General features: G+C 39.4%; 1 protein-coding gene across 17 annotated transcripts in view; it reads left to right on the top strand.

Moving 5' to 3' along the window:
- Positions 1–3,247: 3,247 nt before the first annotated feature.
- RBMS2 (RNA binding motif single stranded interacting protein 2) overlaps positions 3,248–23,516 on the top strand; it is a 64,218-nt gene continuing 43,949 nt past the window's right edge. For 5 of the 17 annotated variants that reach the window (XM_023557720.2, XM_023557714.2, XM_023557712.2 and 2 more), the window contains exons 1-2: positions 20,798–21,994; positions 22,967–23,068. In XM_023557720.2, coding sequence (XP_023413488.1) covers positions 21,902–21,994; positions 22,967–23,068 — 195 coding nt within the window. In that variant the 5' untranslated portion in view covers positions 20,798–21,901. Of the gene's footprint in view, positions 3,447–20,784; positions 21,995–22,966; positions 23,172–23,516 lie in introns of those variants that run through there. The other 12 variants (XM_064284047.1, XM_064284042.1, XM_064284043.1 and 9 more) reach the window with 10 other exon arrangements.

Raw genomic sequence — 23,516 nt, 5'->3', positions numbered from 1 at the left:
AAACACACTGGAGGAAATAGGATTCTTCCTTCTCCCATACACCTCCTTCATCTAACCTCGAACTCCATTAGCTTCCCTATCTCTTCCATAAAATCCCATAACCCTTTTAAAAATACACTGACCAGGATGAAGGATATGATTTCTAGTCTTGCTAATATTCTCTTACATAATTTATCTTTGGCAAGTCAGTTTGCAAATCTAGGTCATTTGACTTCTATGGCCCTAAACTTATCAGGCAGACTGTTTTATAAAACCTAGTTTTTTATATTCGTGCATATAAAATAGTTTATTTACAATTAAATAATCCTTCTTTATCTTCCTTCTATCTGGTACAATCTACTACTGTTAGAGTAGGGAAATGGGGTTAAATCTTAAGATAGATACAAGTCCTACTTTTCTTCTAGATCTGTTTCTATTTCTTAGAGTAGTGAGACTTGAAGAGAAGTGGGAGCTGGGATGTCTTGTATCTAGTGCTCTGTAATTCTGCACTATTTTGTTTCCTTTTTTTCTTGAGATAAGAGATGTTCCACCAATTTCTAAGTTTTGGGAATTATGGAAAGAATTTCTAAATAATCAGGCTGTTTGCTTATGGCCGAGAGAGAGAAAAAAATTAGTTCGGGGGATCCCTAAAATTTCTTATCTAGTATTTTCCAGTTATGTAGTTTAGCCTGCCTAGTCCTGGCAAAATTTTTTGACTGTAACTAAGATACCAGACTTCGGAAATGTTCACTATAGATCATCAGATCTGGGCTATGTGATACACAGAGGGATACAGGCTGGAGACAGTAGAATAATCATAACGGAGCTAACATCTATTAAGTGTTTATCAAGTGCTGGAACCTTTCCTAAGGACTCTACCTGCATTGCCTTATTTCACTTTGGTACGATTTTAGGAAGTAAATAGTATTATTTCCTCCATTTTACAGATGAGTAAAGTAAGGTTCAGACACACAAGGTAATTTTCCCAGTGTTACTCAGCTTGTGAGTAACAGAACTGGGAACAGAACTGAGGCCTGATTCCAAAGGCTAATGAAGTAGGTTTTATCTCCTTTTGCAAATGAGTAAATTAGAGATGTAAATAACTGTAACTTGACCTAAAGTCACATAAACAGTAACTAACAGTGGTGTCAGGATTTGAACTCATGTCTGTCTCACTCTAAAGTCCATGTTTTTAACTTTTAAATCTTTAAGATATCATTGAGCATTAAGGAATGCAGCAGGAGAACACAACACATTAAAAATATTAGAATTAAAAAAAATTAAATTAGATTGCCCTTATGATTCAGGCCTTGGAGAGTAAGATTTCTGTACCACATTGTTAGACTGAGGGAGAAGACATTGTCCAAGCACCCAAACAGTAACGATCCTAGCTTGGCATATAATGAATAACAATCTCTGAGGCCAGAAAAGGTACTTTTTCTTAGATATGGTATTACTGAGAGATATCTATCTTCTCCTTTTTTTTTTTTTAGCCAGCATTTGGCTGCTGTGTTTCCAATCTCAGTTGCAATTCCCACAGTGAGGCTGCTCCCACCCTTCCTGTGTCCCTTGAGCTGAGCAGGCACTTCCTGTCCTATTGGAAATGAAAGTTGGAGATTAGGGGTGGGGTATGTGTATGCATTTGCTCTGCAGAATATTAGTACTGTCTGTTCCATCATCATGGCAAAAAGGTGCCAGGAAATCTAGAATCGAGACTGGAAATTCGTTTTATAGAGACTCTTGGCTTAATATTTTATGTGAGAAAGCAGACAGGGTTAATTTGTCTCAAGAGAATAGCTGCACTGGCAGCAAGATGGCCTTATGAAGGGATTTGAAGGCTTCTGTTCTACAGCCCCGTTACACTTGGATTGGTAGGGGTTACTGAGTATCAATCTTACATTCTTGGTTTCCTACAAGTTCCTTTTCTTGTTGCTGTTTCTACAAGGACGTGCCTTTGAAACTATTAGAGGTGAGTGTTGTTGCTATCCTGTTGGGTTCTTGACTCTTCAGTTTATTTTCTTCTTTTCTAAGAATGTTATATTTTTCTTCCCTGTGAATCATATGCTTTTAAAATGGTGATTTTTCTCTACAACTCAGACAACTTGAAGCAAACATCCTAATTTTGTGAACTTCGGTTTGGGCATAAATTCCAGGTTTGGTGAGTTTCTTGTTTCAGCTTCGTGGACCTTGAAGGCTAGAAAATAGTGGAATAAAAAGTCAAGATCGCTTCACAGTGTTTAAAAAACAACAACAGAAAACCCACTAGGCACCAAGTTTCATGATAGAGCCCAATGTGATAATATCTCCTTAACCATGTAGTCATACCTGGGAGAATCTGAAATAGGAGTGAGTAGAATTGGACTGTCTAAGGATCTGAAACTAGCTATTCCCACACTCTGTTTTGCTTGTATCTGCTCTTTCGTGTGCTCCTCTGTCTGCTCTTTCTTCGTGTATTAAGACGACTGTAAATGTGATGTGGGGGCCGGGAGCGGGGTGCTGAGCGATTCCTACACGCTATCTCAGTATGGTTTTCTGCGAGTCCTGGCGGCCCCTTTTAACATCAAACTTGAAATTCTCTTTTAATAGCTAAGACCTAAGGAAAAACATTCACCTTCTCCCCCCCTTTTTTTTTTTTGTATTTTATTGTGCTTTCGGTGAAAGTTTACAGAGCAAATTAGTTTCTCCTTCAAAAATTCATACACAAATTGTTTTGTGACATTGGTTGCAATCCCCGCGATGTGTCAGCACTCTCCCACTTTCCACCCTGGGTTCCCCGTTTCCGTTTCCATTCCTCCAGTTTTCTTGTCCCTTCCTGCCTTCTCATCTTTGCTTTTGGGCAGGTGTTGCCCATTAGGTCTTGTATACTTGATTGATCTAAGGAGCACGTTCCTCACGTGTGTTATTGTTTGTTTTATACGCCTGTCTAATCTTTGGCTGAAAGGTGGACTTGGGGAGTGGCTTCAGATCTGAGTTAGCAGGCTGTCTGGGGGCCCCTGTCTCGGGGCTTCCTCCAGCGCTCACATTTCTCTTTTCATGAAAATCATAACTTGTTCGTAGAGGAAAAGGCATAGGTTTGAAAAGCCAGGTTTTGGTTCAACCCAAGACTTTTAATCGTCTTTCTAGCATTAACTACTAAGCCAATGAAAAACAAAACAAAAAGACATGTTGGGCATTAGGACCCAGTGGAAATGGCTCATTCAGGCTCTGGGCGAACTTCTCTCGGTGACGTCAACTAGCGGCCCGAGCTCTTTCTCTACCCGCCCCCCAGCTCTCTCCCTCCTGCTCCTTTTCTCCCCCTTTCTCCTCCCCCTCCCTTCTCCCTCTCCCCTCTCCCTCTCTTTCTCTTCCCCCTCCCTTTCCCTCTCTCTGCTCTCTCTCAGCTCCCTAACATTAAAGAGAAAATGCTGCTATCAGTGACTTCCAGGCCTGGGATTCCGACTTTTGGCTATAACAAGAACAACAAGAAGGTAGGGAAAAGCGCTTTTTCGGAATCCAGCTACTTCCTTTTCTGGGGATCTGGGAGTGCCCTTGGCTTTAACATTCTCGTTTAGGAGGGGAGCGGGATTCCTGTCTCCTCTCTGCGCCTCTCCCTCCCCCCCCCCCCCGCTTCTTTCGGCATCTTTTCTCACCTGGTTCTGGAGTTCCAGGAATTTACAGTCCTTGTACGTGAGAGGCCTGAGAAGGCAGGGGAATTAAAAACAAATCCAGCCTGCAAGTTTGTATCTTTGTGGAAGTTAGTTTGACTTCCTGCTAATGTACCCAGTCTCCACAGGGATAATATGTCATCTCAGACTCTGGCCCCCTGCAATCCCCCACCGCCAAGGTTATTTTATTCTTTTGATTAACTGTTCCCATTCTCCCCCACCCCCACCCTTCTCCCTCCTCATACCAACAGCGTTATCGGGTGGCTGAAATATAGTCCGTGAAATCACAACAGCTTCATTAAGAACTGAACATACTCTTCCAGACCAGATAGAGACCTTACCCCACCCAGCCTGTAGGGAGTCTTGGGAGGACCTACCTTGGGGTTAAGGCTGAAAGCTCTGCGATTCTTTCGGTCTTGCTGAGAGCTCTGCAGATAGCCAGGCTCGGTCGGGATCCTTGCAGCCTTTATGATTAACCCACAGCTGCCAGAGAGTTGTGCTCTGCTTGGGCACATGGGCATTCCGGGGAGAGGTGGACAATCATGCCCACATGTGCCAAGGAATATCCTTGGCGGTTTCTTGGCATTTCAGGGCTCACAGTGCTGATTAGGAGGAACGTTATGTTGTAGCAGGAAGACCTTTTACCCTTTCTGGACATTGTTCTTTGAAGAAAATAGGTGCTGTAGACACTGAGGAATATTTTTCGCTCATCTAATGGAGTGTTGGGGGTGGGGAACGATTCCTGCTGCTTTCTCAGATAACTGAAGAAACCATTACAGGTAGGTTTAAACACTAGAGTATGGGTCAAGGCAGTGGGTAAGTGTTTAGACCTGGATTGTTTAGTATTAGTTTACGGTTGTTAGTTTACATGGTATTCATTCTGCTGATACTTAAGAAATATGGGTCCATACATAGTGTTGGTTATCAGTATCAATATTGATATGTACACACACATTGTGTGTATGTATGTGTGTGCATATATACACACATACACATTTAAAAATTTTTTAAGTTATGGGTATTTCATCTGTGTTTATTCTTTTCAAATCCTATATAGTACTATATGAAAGTTTCTTTCTTGACTGTCTCCCCTCAAGTCTCTCAGGGTACCCAGAACCCATTAAAATAAAGTAAAATGAATTCTAAAAATTAATTTTTTTCTCATTAGGGATTTCATGTATTTCAAGCTATCTAAAATCTCCTCTTTTCTCAGTTCTTCACCCACCTTGGCGTATAGGAAACATTGAACCAGCTTCTAAATTTAGGATTGTATAAGGGACAAGAGGAATGGTTGTAGATTTGAATTCAAATCTGTCTGCTTCCAATAATTTGTAAAGTTTGAGAAGCAATTTAGGAAACATTCAGACCAATGGAGGAGGAAGTAGATACGTAATTACTAATGAATTTGTCAAGAATTCTTTGGGTTCTTACAGGTTAACGTTATGATGACATGTGAGGATGCTGTATACATACGTGTGGCTACTATGTGCCTGCATGTCCGTGTTGGTATATGAAAACTAAAGCAGTCCTGCACTGCTCTTTGGCATTATGCAGATGTTCACACCTAGGGCTTAATGTGCTTGTTTCTCTGATTTGGGAAGAGTGTTTTGGATGCATTTGCTCATGTAATCTGCATTTTTATACCCAAGGTTACATTAAAAAAATAACTTTATTAGTGTTTAATAATAAATGTAAGACATGCTCATTTTCTAAAAAATTAAGCATGAAGAAGTACATAAAATAAAAAGCCAGATCTTCCTTTCATGTCCCGTAGCTCCTCATCTATGTCCCACTCCTCAAGGAAAATTACTGCCAGCAGTTCAGCAGGTGTGTCCTTCCAGATTTTTTTCTATGCCAAGGCAAAGTTTTAATTTTGACAGTGGCTTATTTGTCATTTCTATTAAAAACTGTTTCTCAAGTGAAAGAAAACCAAAAAAATCCACTGCCGTCGAGTCGATTCCGACTTATAGTGACCCTATAAGGACAGAGTAGAACTGCACCATCCGGTTTCCAAGGAGCACCAGGTGGATTCAAACTGCCAGCCTTTTGGTTAGCAGCCATAGCTCTTAACCACTACGCCACCAGAGTTTCCTAAGTGGAAGAAGTCTGTGTAATGAAGTTCCTGAACCTGTCTAAAACATTTTAAAAATGGAAATGAAGTACAGTTAAGTTCTAAATTTCTGCAAAAGTACAAATTATAAATACCTGTTGTTTTAAATAAGATGAATTTTTATATCATAACATTGTTAGCTATAACCATCACCTATAGTTTGTCAACCATCACCTATAGTTTGTATAACCATCACCTATAGTTTGTCAAATAATTGTCAGTGACCTCTGTTTGAAAAGCTATTTGTATACCATTAGAGTTTGTGACTTGCTTATTTGAAAGCATATTTATTGTATTTATTTGACCTTAAAAAAGTAGGATTATTTTATTTTGAGAAATATTTGTAAGCCTCACTTTTCAGGGAAGGTGTTTCAGGGGACCCATGACAGTCAGAGTTTCTTTATTCTTTTTTGGCTGGTGGTGAATATAGGTATGCAGTCCACAAACGTATAATGCCTAATAAAGGCAGATTCTTTCTCAAGACGTAGTATTGAATTTCCATTCCTTTCTTTGGAATTAAAATAGTCACAGAAAGGGGAAAATGTGGGTTTCAGAGAGGGGTTCTGCAAAATAATTCAATGATACATTTTTTAAACACATGTTTTAATGGCCTTCAATTACTCTCATTTATTTTTAGTGGGGGGGAAAAGGCTGAAATAAAAAGATCAGAGTTTTAGGGTCTGAACACCCTTTCTTCAATGTTTCAAGGAGTTGCTCAGAAGAGAGATTGGAATATAGGTGACATTGGGAGGAAATGTTTGGGACTGAAGGAATTTCAGACTTTGTAAGGGACCTAACCACGCCCTCACTGACATCATCTCCCTGGCATGTGTTATTATAATTTAACTCATAGTATCAACAACTATTTCCTTTGGAAAAAAAGGAAAAAGGACTGAATTTAATTGGGCTAATTTGCTTTCCCCTGCATATTTTACATTAATTTCTATTTCCTCATGATGTTAGCATATTAAGGACTAGTGAGGGGAGAGAGGCCACTGAGAGAGTAATACTGACTGGTGAACATTGCCAGATCCTCGTTCTCTGAGAAGCTTGAGTTACCTGAGATTTTCAAAAGTGTTTACTTTTTGAGAGAGGAAAGTGGGAAGCATTACTATAATTGTTTATACTTCTAACAAAAGAGAATTTTATCTGTGTCTGTTTACTGCATTTCCATCTAGTTTCCATTAAATCAAATTTAATAGAACTAATAAAAAAAATAAATAAAAATATCGCTTGACTAGTGTCAGCTATTAGTTCTGTTATCAGTAATAACATTAACTTAGTTGGTTAAAGTTTAGTGGTAATCACTTTCCAGTTCATCCTTTTAATTTTTACCATCACTACCCTAATTTAAGGACCCCTGTGGAGCGAGCCCTGGTAGCAAAGTGGTTAAAGTGCTTGGCTGCTAACAAAAAGGTTGGTGGTTCAAATCCACCAATTGTTCTGTGGGAGAAAGATGTGGCAGTCTACTTCCAAGATTTACAGCCTTGGGAGCTCTATGGGGCAGTTCTGCTCCGTCCTATAGAGTCACTATGAGTGGGAATCGACTCGATGGCAGTGGCACAATGGTTAAGCATTTGCTGCTAACCGAAGTTTGGTGGTTTGAACCTACTCAGCTGCTACACAGGAGAAGGACCTGGCGAACTGCTTGTATAAAGATTATAGCCAGGACAACCCTATGGGACAGTTCCACTCTGTCCACATGAGGTCACTGTGAGTAGAAAATCAACTCTACGGCACCTAACAACAACACTCTAATTTACTGACTGCCTCATTACTACCTTTACCACTATAATAAACTTCCCATATTACCTCCTTGCCTCCTGTTTCTCTGTCTCCTACCCCTTGCCCCTAAGTAATTTTATACCTGCTGCCAGAACAATCCAGCAGCCTAGCGTTGAGCACCTCCTGTGTAAAACTTTTAATGGCGCCATATTACCTCCTGAACAAAGTCCAAATCCCTAGCCCAACATCCATGCTATATCCAGTCTTTCTATGTCTTCCTTACCTCAACCCTTCCCTCCCCATGACTCCCTCACATTCACTCTACTATAGTCCAGTTGTGTTACCTACAGTTTCCTAGTTACACCCTTTGATTGTTTACATTTCTCATTCTGTAGGAAAATATGCAGTAATATAGAAAAATACAGAAAAACCAGGACAAGGAAAAATATGGATTAGAATAAGAGGTTAGTAGGAATTAAGCAGATGTGCAAACCATAGTTGTATGATGTAAGATAAAGACTGAAGAATAGCCGTTGATTTTGGCAGTATAGAGGTGGTTGGTGACTATGAAGAGCAATGTCAGAGTGCGGAGACAAAGCAAGGTTGGAATGGTTTGAAGAGTGAAAAGGAGAGGGGAAGGTGAATAGAAGATAGGGAAGTATAGATACGATATATAGACTGATCTTTTCAGAAATTTGATTAAGATGGGGAGCAGAACCCAATTAAAAAATGGACAGAACATCTGATATTTCTCCAAAGAAGATACAGAAATACCAATGAAAAGATGCTCAACATCATTAGCTATTAAGGAAATACAAACCGAAACCACACTGAGATACCGCTTTCATCCACTGGGATGGCTAGAATCAAAAAGACTCTTAATAGAGTAACTGGAATCCTCGTACTCTGTTGATAGGAATGTAAAATGGTACAATTACTTTGGAAAAATGTTTGGCAGTTTCTCAAAAGATTAGAAATGGAGTTGCCACACATACGATCCAGGAATTCTATAGGTATGTACCCAAGAGAAGTAAAAACATATGTCCACACCAAAACTTGTACACGAATGTACATAGCTTCATTATTCATAATAACCAAAGATTAGAAACAACCCAAATGTCCTTCAACTGATAAATGGATAAATAAGATGTGGTATACCCATATAAGGAGGCTGGCGGTGCGGTGGTTGGCTTGGCTGCTAAACCAAAGGTTGGCAGTATGAATCCACCAGCTGCCTCTTGGAAACCCTGTGAGGCAGTTCTGCTTTGTCCTATAGGGCCACTATGAGTCAGAGTCAACTTAACGGTTGTATACCCATACAATTGAATATTTGGCAGTAAAAAGGAATGAAGTAATGATACATGCTACAAAATGGATAAGCCTTGAAAGCAGTATGCTGAGTGAAAGAAGCAAGTCACAAAGGACCACATATTGTGTGATTCCATTTGTATTAAATGTCTAGAAAAGGCAGATCTATAGAGACAGAAAGTAGATTAGTAGTTGCTTAGGATAGGGGTGGGGGGGTTGGGGGAATGGCAGGTATTGAGATGAAAAGGGGAGTAACTGATAAGGAGTACAAGGTATCTAAATTTATTGTGGTGATGGTTGCTCATCTGTGAATATTTTAGAACTCATATAAATAGGTGAATTGCATGGTATGTGAATTGTATCTCAACAACGGTGATAAAAAAGATGGGGAGCGTAGAAATAAACACTGGATGAGAATGAAGGTGGTGTCAAGAGAGAATTTCTTAAAGATGGCAGTATAGGAGCCAAAGTGTAAGGAGAAGCATGACCAGTTACTTAATACTTATTCTAATTTACGTGTATGCGTTTGTTTGTGTAGATATAACCAAAAAAAACCCCAAAAAACCAGTTACTGGGAAGTCCCTTCCAACTCTTGGAGACCCCATGTGTTTCAGCATAGAACTCTGCTTCACAGAGTGACTGTGTTCTTTCAGAAGGAGATCGCCAGGACTTTGTTCCGCGGAGCTTCTGGGTGAATTTCAACCGCCAACCTTTTGGTTACCCATTCATTTAATCATTTGCACCACCCAGGAATTCATATTCCTCCCACTTTCTGATCCTTTTTGTTGTTGTGCCTCATATATTCCGCCTCTGATCCTTTTTGTTGTTGCTTTCTTCCGGAATGGCCTCCACCCATGTTCATTTAACAGCTCGTCATACTAGGCCCTGGGGCTTCGGCATGATTGTGGCCCTTGAGGAGCGCATTCTAAACTTTGTTTTTCAAAACCCTACCCATCCCTTCAAATTCAGCTGAAGTGTTACCCCTTCTATAAAACTTCTTTTAATTTCTCTAGCTTCCAGCCCCAAAGGGGACTTTCTTTTTTTCTGAACTTCCATAGTATTTCATACAGGTCATCCCCAAGTAATGATAGGCTTCCGTTCCAATGACTCTAACGTAAGTCAAATACCTGATTTTTTTTTTTTTTAGTTTTTATTCTTTTATTATCAGTATCTTTATAAATCCAATCTTTATTTTTGGGGGTTGGAAACATTACCTGTAAAATTACTGGTATATTTTAATACATACACGTAAAAAATACACAAATCATAAAAATTTACTCTGTTGGTGAAGAAGAGTTAGACAACATTGGTATTTTGTCAGTTGCGGTAATAACTCCACTTGGGGAAGGTTCTGGAACATCTGGATTATCCTTGGGAATGGAGATGGCATTTCTAGTCAGAAAATTAGCAAGAGTTGTCTGTATGATCCTTTTTTTTTTTTCTTCATATTTATGGTAACATTTCGCTGCTTCCCAAATCTGCCTATCAACTTCAACAAAGCAATCAGCATTCGGGTCCATGTTTTCAAGTGACTGAAAACCAAAAACCAAACCAAACCCAGTGCCATCCAGTCGATTCCGACTCATAGTGACCCTATAGGACAGAGTAGAACTGCCCCATAGGGTTTCCAAGGAGCACCTGGTGGATTTGAACTGCTGACCCTTTGGTTTGCAGCCGTAGCACTTAACCACTATGCCACCAGGGTTTCCAATTCAAGTGACTGAAGCCCCTGATTTAGTTCAGAAAAAACTTAAGCTAATTCTTTAACTGTAAAATTTTTTTGACAACTTCTCTCCTTCCTCTTCCTCATTATTTCTTCTTCAAAATCCACTAAGTCCTAATCTGTCAATTCCCCTTCTTCGTGATCTGTGAGCTGTTCCGCGTCGGCAATACCGAGTTCTGAATTCAGCGTTCTTGCCATATGGGTAATTTTTCCACCTATCTGTTCAATCATATTACCCTGATCAAATGCTTGAAGCATGTTTATGTGACTCAGCAGTTTTTTCCGTATCCCCTGCATGCATTTTCCCATAACTTCCTCCCAGGAAGATGCAACGTTCGGGATACACTGAGGAATATTATAATTCTTCCTGAAGTCATGTAGTGTTACCATACCTCCATCTGTTGCAGCTATTGCCTGAGCAAATGTAGTCTATAGGTAGCATGCCTTCAAGGTGGCGACTGCACCTTGATCCATAGGCTGAATCACAGCTGCTGTGTGGGAGGTAGATACACCACTTTCATATTTTGATTTACATGAAGAGGATGTCCTGGGACATTATCAAGTAGCAGCAGACTCTTGAAAGGAATGCTGTTTTCAAGGCAGTAGGCCTGCACTTCTGGGATAAAACAGTTTAAAAACCAGTCTTCACATAACACAATCATCCAGGCCTTGGATTTACTTCTGTAGTAAACTGGTAACTTATTTTTGTCAATGTTTTTGAGTGCTCAGGCATTTTCAGAATGGTAAACAAGAAAAGGTTTTAATTTAAATCCAGCAGCATTTCCTCCAAGCAGCAGTCTTATTCTGTCTTTCAATGCCTTGAAACCAGGGATCGACTTTGCCTCTTTGTGGAAACAGATGGCCGTACGTGAAGTTTGTCATAACTCCGATGTGTCGTAAATTGGGGACTACTTGTACTGCATATATGGCTTTACATAATTTTCATTGTATTGGAATCATTGAAGTAATTTTCTTATCTTTGTTACTGGAGTGTAAGCTCTGTAAATTTATTCAGTTTTAGTTTCCTCCAAAACACCTAGTTACAACATCTTAAGCCTATCTAGGAGATAACTAAAAAAACATATCTGAATAACTGTGTGATTAAGCTAATGTTAGACACTAAATTAAGCTTATGCAAAGGCAGGCAGCACTGTGTTGTGTACAAACCCTGAAATACAGGGTTAGACAAATATGAATTTAAGTATGGCTTTTGTCACTTACTGTGTGACCTAGTGCCATGTTTTGTAGGCTCTCTGACCTTGAGTTATTCATCTTAAAGTAGTGATGTATTTATTGGATTATTTTGAAGAGCAGTCATGTTTATCATTATATATCAGCATATACACAGGCTATTATTTTATTTAAAAAAAAAAAAACTTTCTTGATGCCCCTTCTTCCTCCAACTGCTTCCTTTTGCGGTAAAATAGCTCGAAATAGTTGTATATACTTGCTGTCCTCCAATTTCTTTTCCTCCCATTCTCCTTTCCTTTTATTATCTTTAACATATTATTTGATAATTCAAAAGATCACATGTAGTTATGAAGCTAATAATAAGAGCAACAACTGTGAACATACCTTCCAACTCAAGAACTAGAATTATTATCTATAACTTAGATATTCATACAAGTTCCTGCCCATCCCATCCCCCACCTTCACCCTAGAGGTAAACATTATCCTAAGTTTTGTGTTTTTAGTTTTTAAAAACCTTATTTTAAAATCATAAATGTATGTGTCATGGATTGAATTATGTCCTCCCCAAAATGTGTGTGTCAGTGTGGCTGGGCCATGATTCCCAGTATTGTGTGATTTTCCTGTATGTTGTAAACCCTGCCTCTATGATGTTAATGAGGGAAGATGGGTGGCAGTTCTGTTAGTGAGTCAGGACTCAATCTACAAGATTGGATTGTGTTTTGAGGCAGTCTCTTGAAATATAAAAGAGAGAAGCTAGCAGAGAGACGGGAGGATCTCATACCACCAAGAAAGCAGTGTTGGGAGCAGGGCTTGTCCTTTGGACCTGGGGTCCCTGCGTCAGAGAAGCTCCTAGTTTGGGGTAAGATTGATGAGAAGGCCAATAGAGAGAGAAAGGCTTCCCCTGGAGTTGATGCTCTGAATTTGAACTTTTAGCCTACTTTACTGTGAAGAAATAAATTTCTCTTTGTTAAAGCCACCCACTTGTGGCATTTCTGTTATTGCCGCACTAGATGACTAAGACAGCGTGTATGCTTAAAAAATATATTGTTTAATTTGCCTGTTTGCATTGTTCTAAGTACATTATATACATTACCTCGTTTAATCCTTACAACTTTGTTATTTTTATCCCCATTTTACAGATGAGGAAAATGAGGTACAGAGAGTTTAATAAGTCGCTCAAGATCACAGTGCTAGTGAATGGTCCAGCTGGGATTTGAACCCCGTAGCCTGGCTCCAAATCTGTGCCCTTTACCTGATTTAGGAAATAATATTGGAGTTATTATTCTCTGTCCTTGAGCATAGAGAATGTGACCCAGCTGGACTCACAAGGACACAGCAACTGGGCCCTGAGGTATAAAGACGATAGATAGAATAATCTTGGAAAATATCTTTTAGGAAAACTTTTACATAAGCCAGAACACAAAAGACTTTCCATTCTTATCTTTTTCTGTTAACATTTAGTGAATAGAAATTTGTTGGACCAGTGAAGACCCTCCTGACTGTCGTTACCGAAACCTGTACCAATGATTGTTAAGAAAGACAATTCAAAATGTAAGATGACAGTTTCTAGCCAATCTGTGAAAAGGTGAAGCTTTCAATGGTTTTGCCCATTTGTAATGTTAATATATACCGATGACTCTGTAACCTTCCTTGGACTCCGGTGGACATACATGGCTGTGGCAGCTTGCTTGTCTGTTTTCCCACTTCTGTCTAGTCTGTAATTTCCTCGGGCTCGGGCAGGCATGGCTGTGGTAGCATGCTTGTCCGTTTTCCCATTCTTGCTTACTCTGTAATATTTCCCTGGACTCAGGCAGACATAGCTCTGGCAATATGTTTGTCCGCTTCTCAACTTTTGTCCATTTGAATATATGCTGAATAAAACTTTTTTTGCTTTACTAAACTTTGAGATGTTTTTTCCCCTAGAACAACCACTACCATGTTTGTTACCTTATTGTGGTACACTGTCTTCTGGGATTTTTTTTTTTTTTCCATTCTGTATTACATTTCACAATTCTTTCATGTTGCACGTAGCTGTGGCTTATTCATTTTTTTTTTAATTTATTTATTATGCTTTAAGTCAAAGTTTACAAATCAATTCAGTCTCTCATACAAAAAGTTAATCACACCTAGCTATGTACTCCTAGCTGCTCTCCTCCTGAGACAGCACATTCCTTCTCCCCATCCTGTATTCATTCATTTTTTTAATGCTGTATAATAAATATTTCATTGCATGAATCTATTTTACCATAATTTATTTATCCATTCTCCTGCCATTGGAATTTTGGATCGTTCTCAGTTTTTTTTTTTCTATTCTTAACAACGCTGCTCTGAACATGCCTACATATGTGGTGTATATGTGGTGCCTTTGTGCAAGAGCTTCTCTTGGGTTTACACCTAGGAATGGGATTGCCAGGTCCTAAGGTATGTGAATGTTCAGCTTTAAGAGGTAATGCTAAATCGCTTTCCAAAGTTTTATGCCAAATTCGTTCTCGTCAACACCGTATAAAATTTCCTGTAGCTTCACATCCTGTCCAATTATTCATAATGCCAGATTTCTCTCATGCTCTCTTTCTTTAATTTTACTGTGGCAAAATATATATAACAAAAAATTTGCCATGTTAACCATTTTTAAGTGTACAGTTCAGTGATATTAATTACATTCACCATCTTGTGCAACCACCACATTTATTTCCAAAAGGTTTTTATCACCCAAACAGAAACTTAGTACTCTTTAAGCAATAATTCCCCTTTCCCCAGTCCCTCCAGCCCTTAAAAAATCCCATTGCCATCCAGCAGATTCTGACTCATAGCCACCCTATAGAACAGAGTAGAGCTGCCCCGTAAGGTTTCCAAGGAGCAGCTGGTGGATTTGAACTGCCAACCGTTTGGTTAGCAGCCAAGCTCTTAACCACTTGGATTTGACTATTCTAGATATTTCATGTAAGTAGAATCATACAATGCTTGCCCTTTTGTGTCTGAGTTATCTCATTCTACATAATGTTTTCAAGGTTTATGCATGTTGCAGCCTACATCAGAACTTCATTTCTCCTTATGGTGAAATAATAATCAATTGTTTGGAGCCCTGGTGGAGCAGTGGTTAAGAGCAGTGGTTGCTAACCAGAAGGTTGGCAATTCAAATCCACCATCTGCTCCTTGGAAATCCTATAGGGCAGTTCTACCCTGTCTTGTAGGGTCGCTATGAGTCAGAATTGACTTGAGGGCAACGGGCTTGGTTTAGAATGGGTATACTACATTTTATATATCCATTTGCTTATGTTGTTTCCATCTTTTGACTGTTATGAATAATGCTGCAGTGAACACTGGTATACAAGTATCTGTTCGAGTTCCTGCTTTCAAGTCTTTTGGGTAAATACCCAGGAGTGGAATTGTTGGGTCGTATGGTATTTCTATGTTTAACTTTTTGCGTAACCACCAAAATGTTTCCCACAGTCGCTGCACCATTTTACATTCCCACCAGCAATGCAGGAGATTTCTAGTTTCTCCATATCCTTCCCAACAGTTGTTATTTTCCATTTTTCTGGTAATAGCCATCCTAGTGGATATGAAGGGTATTTCATTGTGGTTTTGACTTGCATTTCCCTAATGACTAATGATACTGAGCATCTGTTCATGTGCTTGTATTCCATTTGTATATTTTCTTTGTCCATTTTTAAATTGGGCTGTCTTTTTGTTGTTGAGTTGTAGGAGTTCTTTATATATGCTGGATATTAAACTCTAATCAGACATATGGTTACCAAATGTTTTCCTTATTCTGTAGGGTGTCTCTTCATTTTCTTGATGAAGTCTTTTGATACAGGAAAGTTTTTAATTTTGATGAAGCCTAATTTATCTGTTTTTTCTTTTGTTGCTCATGCTTTTGGTGTTATATCTAAGAATCCATTGTCAAAAACAAGGTTTAAAACTTTACTCCTTCATTTTCTTCTAAAAATATTATATTTAGATCATTGATCCATTTGAGTTAATTTTTTTATACGGCATGAGATGTGGGTCCAACTTCATTCTTTTATTTGTAGAGATCCAGTTGTCCTAGGACGATTTATTGAAGAGACTATTGTTTCCCTATTGAATGGGCTTGGCACCCTTGTTGAAAAACAGTTGGCCATAGATGTATGGGTTTATTTCTGGACTCTAAATTCTATTCCAGGTCTATGTGTCTATCCTTATGCCAATACCACACTCTTTTGATTACTGTAGCTTTATAGTATGTTTTGAAATTGGAAAGTGTGGGTCCTCCTACTTTGTTCTTTTTCAAGATTACTTTGCTATGTAGGGTCTCTTGCAACTTCATATGAATTTGAGGATTGGCTTTTTTGTCCCTGCAGAAAAGGCTGTTAGAACTTTGATAGGGATTACGTTGAAATCTGTAGATCACTTCGTGTAGTATTGACATCTTAACAATATTAAGTCTTCCAATTCATGAACATGGAGTGTCTTTCTATTTATTTAGGTCTTTAATTTTTTCCAGCAACGTTTTATAATTTTCAGCCTCCCTGGTTAAATTTATTCTTAGATATTTTATTCTTATAGATGCTGTTGTAAATGGAATTGTTTTCTTTATTTCCTTTTCAGATTGTTCGTTGCCGTAATGTAGAAACACAACTGTGTGTTGATCTTGTACCCTGCAACTTTGCTGAATTCATTTATTAGCTCCAGTAGCTTTCATTTAGTTCTTTGGTATTTTTTATATGCAGTATATGGGATCATGTCATCTGTAAGTAGAGATAGTTTTACCTTCCCCTTTCCAACTTGGATGCCTTTTATTTCTTTTTCTTACCTAATTGCTGTGGCTAAAGCTTCCAGTACCATATTGAATAGCAGTAGCGAAAGTGGGCATCCTTGCCTTGTTCCTAATCTTAAGGAGAAAGCTTTCAGTCTTTCCCCGTTGTATGTAATGTGAACTGTGGGTTTTTCATAAATGTCCTTTATTAAGTTAAGGAATTTCCTTTCTATTCCTAGTTTGCCATCTTTATCATGAAAGGGTGTTAGATTTAGTTTTATTCTCTCTTACACCCAATCTAATTACGTTTTTATTCCTAGCACTCCACCAAAACTGCTCTTATCAAGGTCTGCAATGACCTTCATGTTATTAAATGGTCAGTTCTTAGCCTTCATCTCACTTACCCTATTTGTAACGCTTAACACAATTGATCACTCTATTCCTTGAAAAACTTTCTTCACTTGGCTTTCAGAACATCACACTCCCCTGGTTTTCCTCTTATATCTATGGCCTCTCCTTTTCAGTCTCCCTTGCTGGTTCCTCCTAATTTTCCTGATCCCTAAACCTTGGAGTACCCCAGGGCTCAGTCTTTGAGCCTCTTTTCTGTTTACACTTTGCCCTTGTAATTTTATCCAGTCTCATAGCTTTAAATTTCATCCATATGATGGCAGCTTTCAAATTAGATTTCCAACTTGGACTCCCCTACTGTATTTTAGACTCATATACTTAACATCACACTTGATATCTCCATTTAGATGTTAACTAGGATTGACTCAACGGCACTGGGTTTTTTTTTTTTTTTTAGACATTTCAAACTTAGCATGTTTAAGACAGAGTTCCTGCTCTCTGCTTCCTCACCAAACTGCCCTTCTCATGATCTTCGCCAGCTCAGTAAATGGCAACTTCATTCTTCTAGGTGCTCAGGCTAAAAATCTTGATGGTGTCCTTGATGCTTCTCTTTCTCTCACAGTCCATATCTAATGGCGTTAATACTAGTAGCTACCTTGTTGTACCATTAGTAATTAATGCCTGACACATTAAGGTTAAACAACAAACAAAAACCATTGCCATCCAGTTGATTCCGACTCATGGCGACCTCATATGTTACAGAATAGAATGGCCCATAGGGTTTTCTTGACTGTAATCTTTATGGAAGCAGATAGCACTAGGCTTTTCTTCAGTGACACTGCTGGGTGGGTTTGAACCACCAAAATTCAGGTTCGCAGTGGGTCACAAACCACTCGCGCCACCCAGGAACCTACATTAAGCTTGTTGTGGTGTGCCATCGAGTTGATTCTGACTCATAGTGACTGTCTTAGCTATCTAGTGCTGCTATAACAGAAACACCACAAGTGGGTGGCTTTAGCAAAGAGAAAGTTATTCTCTTACAGTCTAGTAGGCTAGAAGTCCAAATTCAGGGCGCCAGTTCCAGGGGAAGGGTTCTCCCTCTGTCGCCTCTGGAGGCAGGTCCTTATCATGAATCTTCCCTTGGACTAGGAGCTTTTCAGCTTAGGGACCTCGGGTCCAAAGGATGCACACTCCTGGCTTTACTTCCTTGGTGGTATGAGGTCCCTGTGTCTCTCTGCTCACTTCTCTCTTATATATCAATAGAGATTGGCTCAAGATACAACCCAATCTTTTAGATTGAGTCCTGCCTCATTAACTGCCGCTAATCATCAACATCATTGAGCTAGGAGTTACAACACATAGGGAAATCGCATCAGATGACGAAATGGTAGTCAATCACACCATTGACTGGGAATCATCGCCTAACTAAACTGATACATATATTTTTGGGGGACACAATTCAATCCATGACAGCGACCCTATATGACAAAGTCAAACTGCCCCCTGGGGTTTCCTATGCTGTAATCTTTTCAGGAACAGATAGACAGGTCTTTTCTTCTGGAGGGCATCGGGTGAGTTTGATTTCAAACTGCTGACCTTTCCAATAACCAGTCAAGCACTTAACCATCATACCACCAGGGCTCCTTACTTTAAGGTTAGCAAGTATAAATAAGCATACCTGTGGAAAATATGATTCCATCCTCCATATTCCTATCTGCACATAAACTTGTAGTTTCTCCCATCTTAACAACCACAAAAAAAAAAACAGCCCTGCTGTGATTCTTTGTCTCTGTTCAGTTACTGCCCCATTTCTCTTATCCCTTTTGTAATCACACTTCTTTAAAGAGTAGTTCATATAGAGTCTTTACTTCCTTACCTCTCAGTCTTTTTCTTACTACCGTATTTCATTTTTTAATTTGATGCTTATTTCTGTCAAGTAAGGTGTATACCCAGTTTCAAAAGTCAAACAGTTTTAACAAGGTTTATAGCAAAAGGAGTCCCCTGGGCCCACCCCCTCCTATTTTCTGTTCCCACTGTCCAGAAGCAGCCACTTTCAGTTTTTTAGATTTTTTTTTTTTGATGGTATTTACCTATGTATTTCTTTGTTTTAATTGTGCTTTGGCTGAAAGTTTACAGAGCAAATTGGTTTCGCATTCAAGAATTTATACACAGAGTGTTCCATGACATCGGTTGCAATCCCTGCACTGTGTCAGCACTTCTCCCTGTTTCTACCCTGAGTTCCCTGCTTCCATTTGTCTGGTCTTCCTGCCTTCTCATCTTTGCTTTTGGGCAAATGTTGCCCTTTTGGTCTCCTATGGTTGATTGTTCTAAGGAGCACTTTCTTAATAGGTGTTATTGTTTATTTTATAGGCCTGCCTGTTATTGGGCTGAAAGGTGGTCTGTGGGAGTGGCTTCAGATCCAAGTTAGAAAGGTGACTAAGGGCGAAAATCTTGGGGGTTCCTCTTGTCTCTATCAGACCAGTAAGTCTGGTCTTTTTCATGAATTTGGATTTTGTTCTACATTTTTCTCCTGCTCTGTCTGGGACCCTGTATTGTGAACCTGGTCAGTGCGTCAGGTCAGTAGTGGTAGCAGAGTACCATCTAGTGTTTCTGGTCTCAGGCTAATGGAGGCTATGGTTTGTGTGGGCTGTTAATCCCTTGGACTAATTGCTGCCTTGAGTGTTTGGTTTTCTTTACTCTCCGTTTCTCTGGATGGGAAGAGACCAATAGTTGTATCTTAGGTGGCCATTTGCAAGCTTTTAAGACTCCAGACACTACTCACCAAAGGAGAATGTAGAACTTTGACTTTCTGAGCTATGTTATGCCAATTGACCTAGATTTTCCCCAAGACTGTGATCCCCAGCCCTCAGCACCAGTAACTCAGTCTCTTACCTATGTAGTTCCAACTAACGTGGTTATATTGTCATTTCTTAGTTTTTCAATTTTAGGAGTATATTGACTTCTGCCATGAAAGATACAGATTTATTTTTCTTATATCCTGTGTCCTTACGCTTCCCCCTTACTTCCCAATTTCCTTTCTCTTCCCATCTGCCCAGTATAAGGTGTGTCACTATTTTTGCTTAAATCAGTACTCGTATTTACCTTATTATGACTTTGTAAATATTGCCCTAGCTAAGGTGTGTAGTATGCTATAATTATAACTACTTTATTGTTCAAGGAGCCCTGGTAGTGTAGTGCTTAAGTGCTATGGGTGCTAACCAAAAGGTCAGCAGTTCAAATCCACCAGCCGTTCTACTCTGTCCTATAGGGTCGCTATGAGTTAGAATCAACTTGATGGCAACGGGTTTGGTTTGGTTTTGGTTTTCTTGTTCAAATTGTTTTTTTGTTTGTTTTCCCTGGAGTTAATAATTTTGTTTTTTTAGTTTTATTTAATGAACACATAGCATTTACACGTTCCAGGCACTGTTCTAAGCCCTTTACAAAGTTTAACTTGCTTAAGCCTCCTAACAGCCCTGTGACGTAAGTATAATTATTAGCCCTGTTGAGGCAAGAGGTAAGCAGCGCAGACAGTGTCCCAGAGCAGCCAGCCTGACTCCAGAGTTGCTCTCCTAATCACTACGTTATGTTGCCTTTATTGTACATCTCACTCTCTTCAAACTTTGGGATAAGTATAAATCTTCAAGCACATTTAAACAGATGAGGAAATCTATTAATTTTTTTAATTGGAGTCTTCTATCGTGGAGCTCCCTGACCTCCTGTTATGTATATATATATATAATTTTTTTCTTAATATTTTATTGTGGTTTAGGTGAAAGTTTACACAGCAAATTAGTTTCCCAAGCAACAGTTTATACACAGCTTGTTTTGTTCTGTTGGTTGCAAACCCCTGAATGTGTCAGCACTCTCTCCCCTTCCTCCTTGGGTTCCCTGTGTTCATTCACCCAGCTTTCTTGCCCTGTCATGGATTGAATAGTGCCCCCCCACCACCCCCCACCAAAAAAAAATATATGTCAACTGGGCTAGGCCCTGATTTTCAGTATTATATGGTTGTCTTCCATTTTGTGATCAGATGTAATTTTCCTGTGTGTTGTAAATCCTAACCTCTGTGATGTTAATGAGGCAAAATTAGGTATGTTAAAGAGGATTAGGGTGGGATACAACACCCCTACTCAGGTCACTGCCCTGATCAGATGTAAGGGGAGTTTCCCTGGGATGTGGCCTGCATCACCTTTTATCTTACAAGTGAGAGAAGCCAGCAGAGAGATAGGTACCTCATTACCACCAAGCAAGAAGAGCCAGAAGTGGAACAAGTTCTTTGGACCTGGGGACCCTGTGCTGAGAAGCTCTTTAGCCGGGGAGGATTGATGACAAGGACCTTCCCCCAGAGCTGACAGAGAGAAAGCTTTCCCCTGAAGCTGGCACCCTAAATTCGGATTTCATTTTTTTTTTACACCTTGAACAAATTAATTTCTGTTTGTTAAAACCATCAACTTGTGGTATTTCTGTTACAGCAGCACCAGATAACTAAGACATGCCCCTACCTTCCTTCTGAACTTTGTTTTTGGGCAAATGCTGCCCTTTAGATCTTGCATAAATTGATTATCCTGAGATGTGCGTTCCTCACTGGTGTTATTGTTCATTTTATAGGCCTGTCTATTGTATGGCTATAATGTGACCTCTGGGAGTAATTTCATTTCCATGTTTGAAGGGTCCAAGGGCCATAGTCTTCCTGCTATAATTTGGACTAGTTGTTCTCTAGGTCTACTGCACAAATGTAGGTTAGGATCTTCCTTTACCCACGACCTGGAGGTTTATATCTTTTTAATAGATTTATGATTATTTTAGTGGGATTTGGGATGCTGAATAGATAATTGTTGTTGTTACTGTTCAGGCAGTCCCTGATTCATGGCAGCCTCATGTACAATGGAATTGGACTATTGTGATCCTTAGGGTTTTCGTTTGCTGATTTTTCAGAAGTAGATTTGACAGGACTTTCTTCCTAGTTTTAGTCCGGAAGCTCTGCTGAATCTTGTTCAGCTAGCCTCAACTGACTGACAAGCAATGGCTGCATTTGAGGTGCATCGGCCAGGATCGAAACTAGGTCTTCCACATGGAAGGCAAGAATTCTACCGCTGAACCACCAGTGCTACCGTAGAGATCATTACACACTGTATATGAAATTCAAGATCTCCTACTCATTCTTCAGTCCCCTCCTGTTGGGCCTCTGCCCCCACCGTTCCACTGAAACAGGTCATCATAGTCATCAGGTACTTCTAAGTTGCCAAACCAACCAACTTTTTTTTTTGTTTTCATCTTATGCAACCTCCTAGCGACATTTGCTAGAGTTCACTGTTCCCGGTTTCTTAAAATGCTTTCTTTCCTTGGCTTAGGTAACACCACCCTGTTTGGGACCTGCCCTTTTGGCCCTTCTCTTTTGGTCTCTTTTTTGGCTACTCTACTTAATCTCTGAATGTTTAGATTTCTTTAGGCCTTCTTGCCTTCTCTCTAAATATACTTTCTTCCTAGATTTCACTTAGATTTATGGATTATAATTACTAGACTAGATCTCTCATCTGTATACCCAACTGCTTACTTGATATTTGCTCCTGGAAATATCACAGGTTATTTAAATTTATTTAACATATCAGAAATGCAATACTTGCTTTCCAGTCCTTAGACTGACTGGCCCCCTCTCTCTACAATATTAGTGAATGAAATCACCATCCATCCATTTACTCAAGCCAGGCATCATCCTTTCCTACATCCAATCTATAAGCAAGTTCCTGTTAATTCTACCCACAGACTAAATATCAAATCTCTTTTCTCCATCTTCACCACCATTTCTCCAGTTCTAAACTGTCAGCGTCTCTTGTTTGGATTATTACAGTAGCCTCCTAGTTGATCTGCCCGTTTCAACTCCTGCTTCACGCTTTAATTTACTCTTCCCATAATAACCAGAGTAATATTTTCAAAACATAGATCAGATCTTATAACTTATCTCCTACTTAAAGCTATTCACTGATCATCTCTTAAGAATAGAGGTCAAGTATCCTACCACAGCCTAGAAGGTCTTGCCTACTACCTCTCCATCCTTCACTACATCCTAGCTTCACTGGCCTTTTATTCCTTTCAGTTTCAGTTAAAGGTCTCACCTTATGTCCTTTGCCCATGTTATTCCTTATTTCTGAAATGAAGGTTTCTCTCATTCTCATTCAAAGCTGAATGTGTACTTCCTGCAGGCAGCTGGATCTCAAAGAGGAAGAGAGAAGGAGCTGGGTCTTCTGTGCTGCTTCTTCCAGAATCACCAGTTAGTGCTAAGGGTGGTGGCTGCTAACCAAAAGGTCAGCACTTGGAATCCACCAGCCACTCCTTGGAAACGCTGTGGAGCAACTCTACCCTGCCCTTTAGCTTCGCTATGAGTCGGAATTGACTCGACAGTAATGGGTTTGGTTTTTTTTTGGTATATATGTTTATATGCTTTACTGGTTTTGCTTCCCTAGAGAACCCAGCCTAAGACAAAGATAATAACAAGATTCTCTTGATTTGGTTCCATTTTCACATATCAGACCAAGGCTAAAATCTAGTAGATTTTTCAGTGATTGAGGTAAAATGATAAACTAAATTTTTTTACCTGTTTTATGGTGTCATTTTAGATTACTGATTTGAATGCATTTTAAAATTGGATTTTTTTTTTTTTTGTTTAAATAATTGGAGCTAGTTTTTAACCTTGCTTATAGTTAATGAAAGTCCACTGCTGTTCCTTGTGTTTAGAGAAATTGCAATGGAAAG

This window comes from Loxodonta africana, chromosome 4 (assembly GCF_030014295.1).
Source record: "Loxodonta africana isolate mLoxAfr1 chromosome 4, mLoxAfr1.hap2, whole genome shotgun sequence".
Taxonomy (NCBI): Eukaryota; Metazoa; Chordata; class Mammalia; order Proboscidea; family Elephantidae; genus Loxodonta; species Loxodonta africana.
Note: the sequence above shows the minus strand (reverse complement) of the source record. Positions and strands in the feature narration are given on the sequence as shown.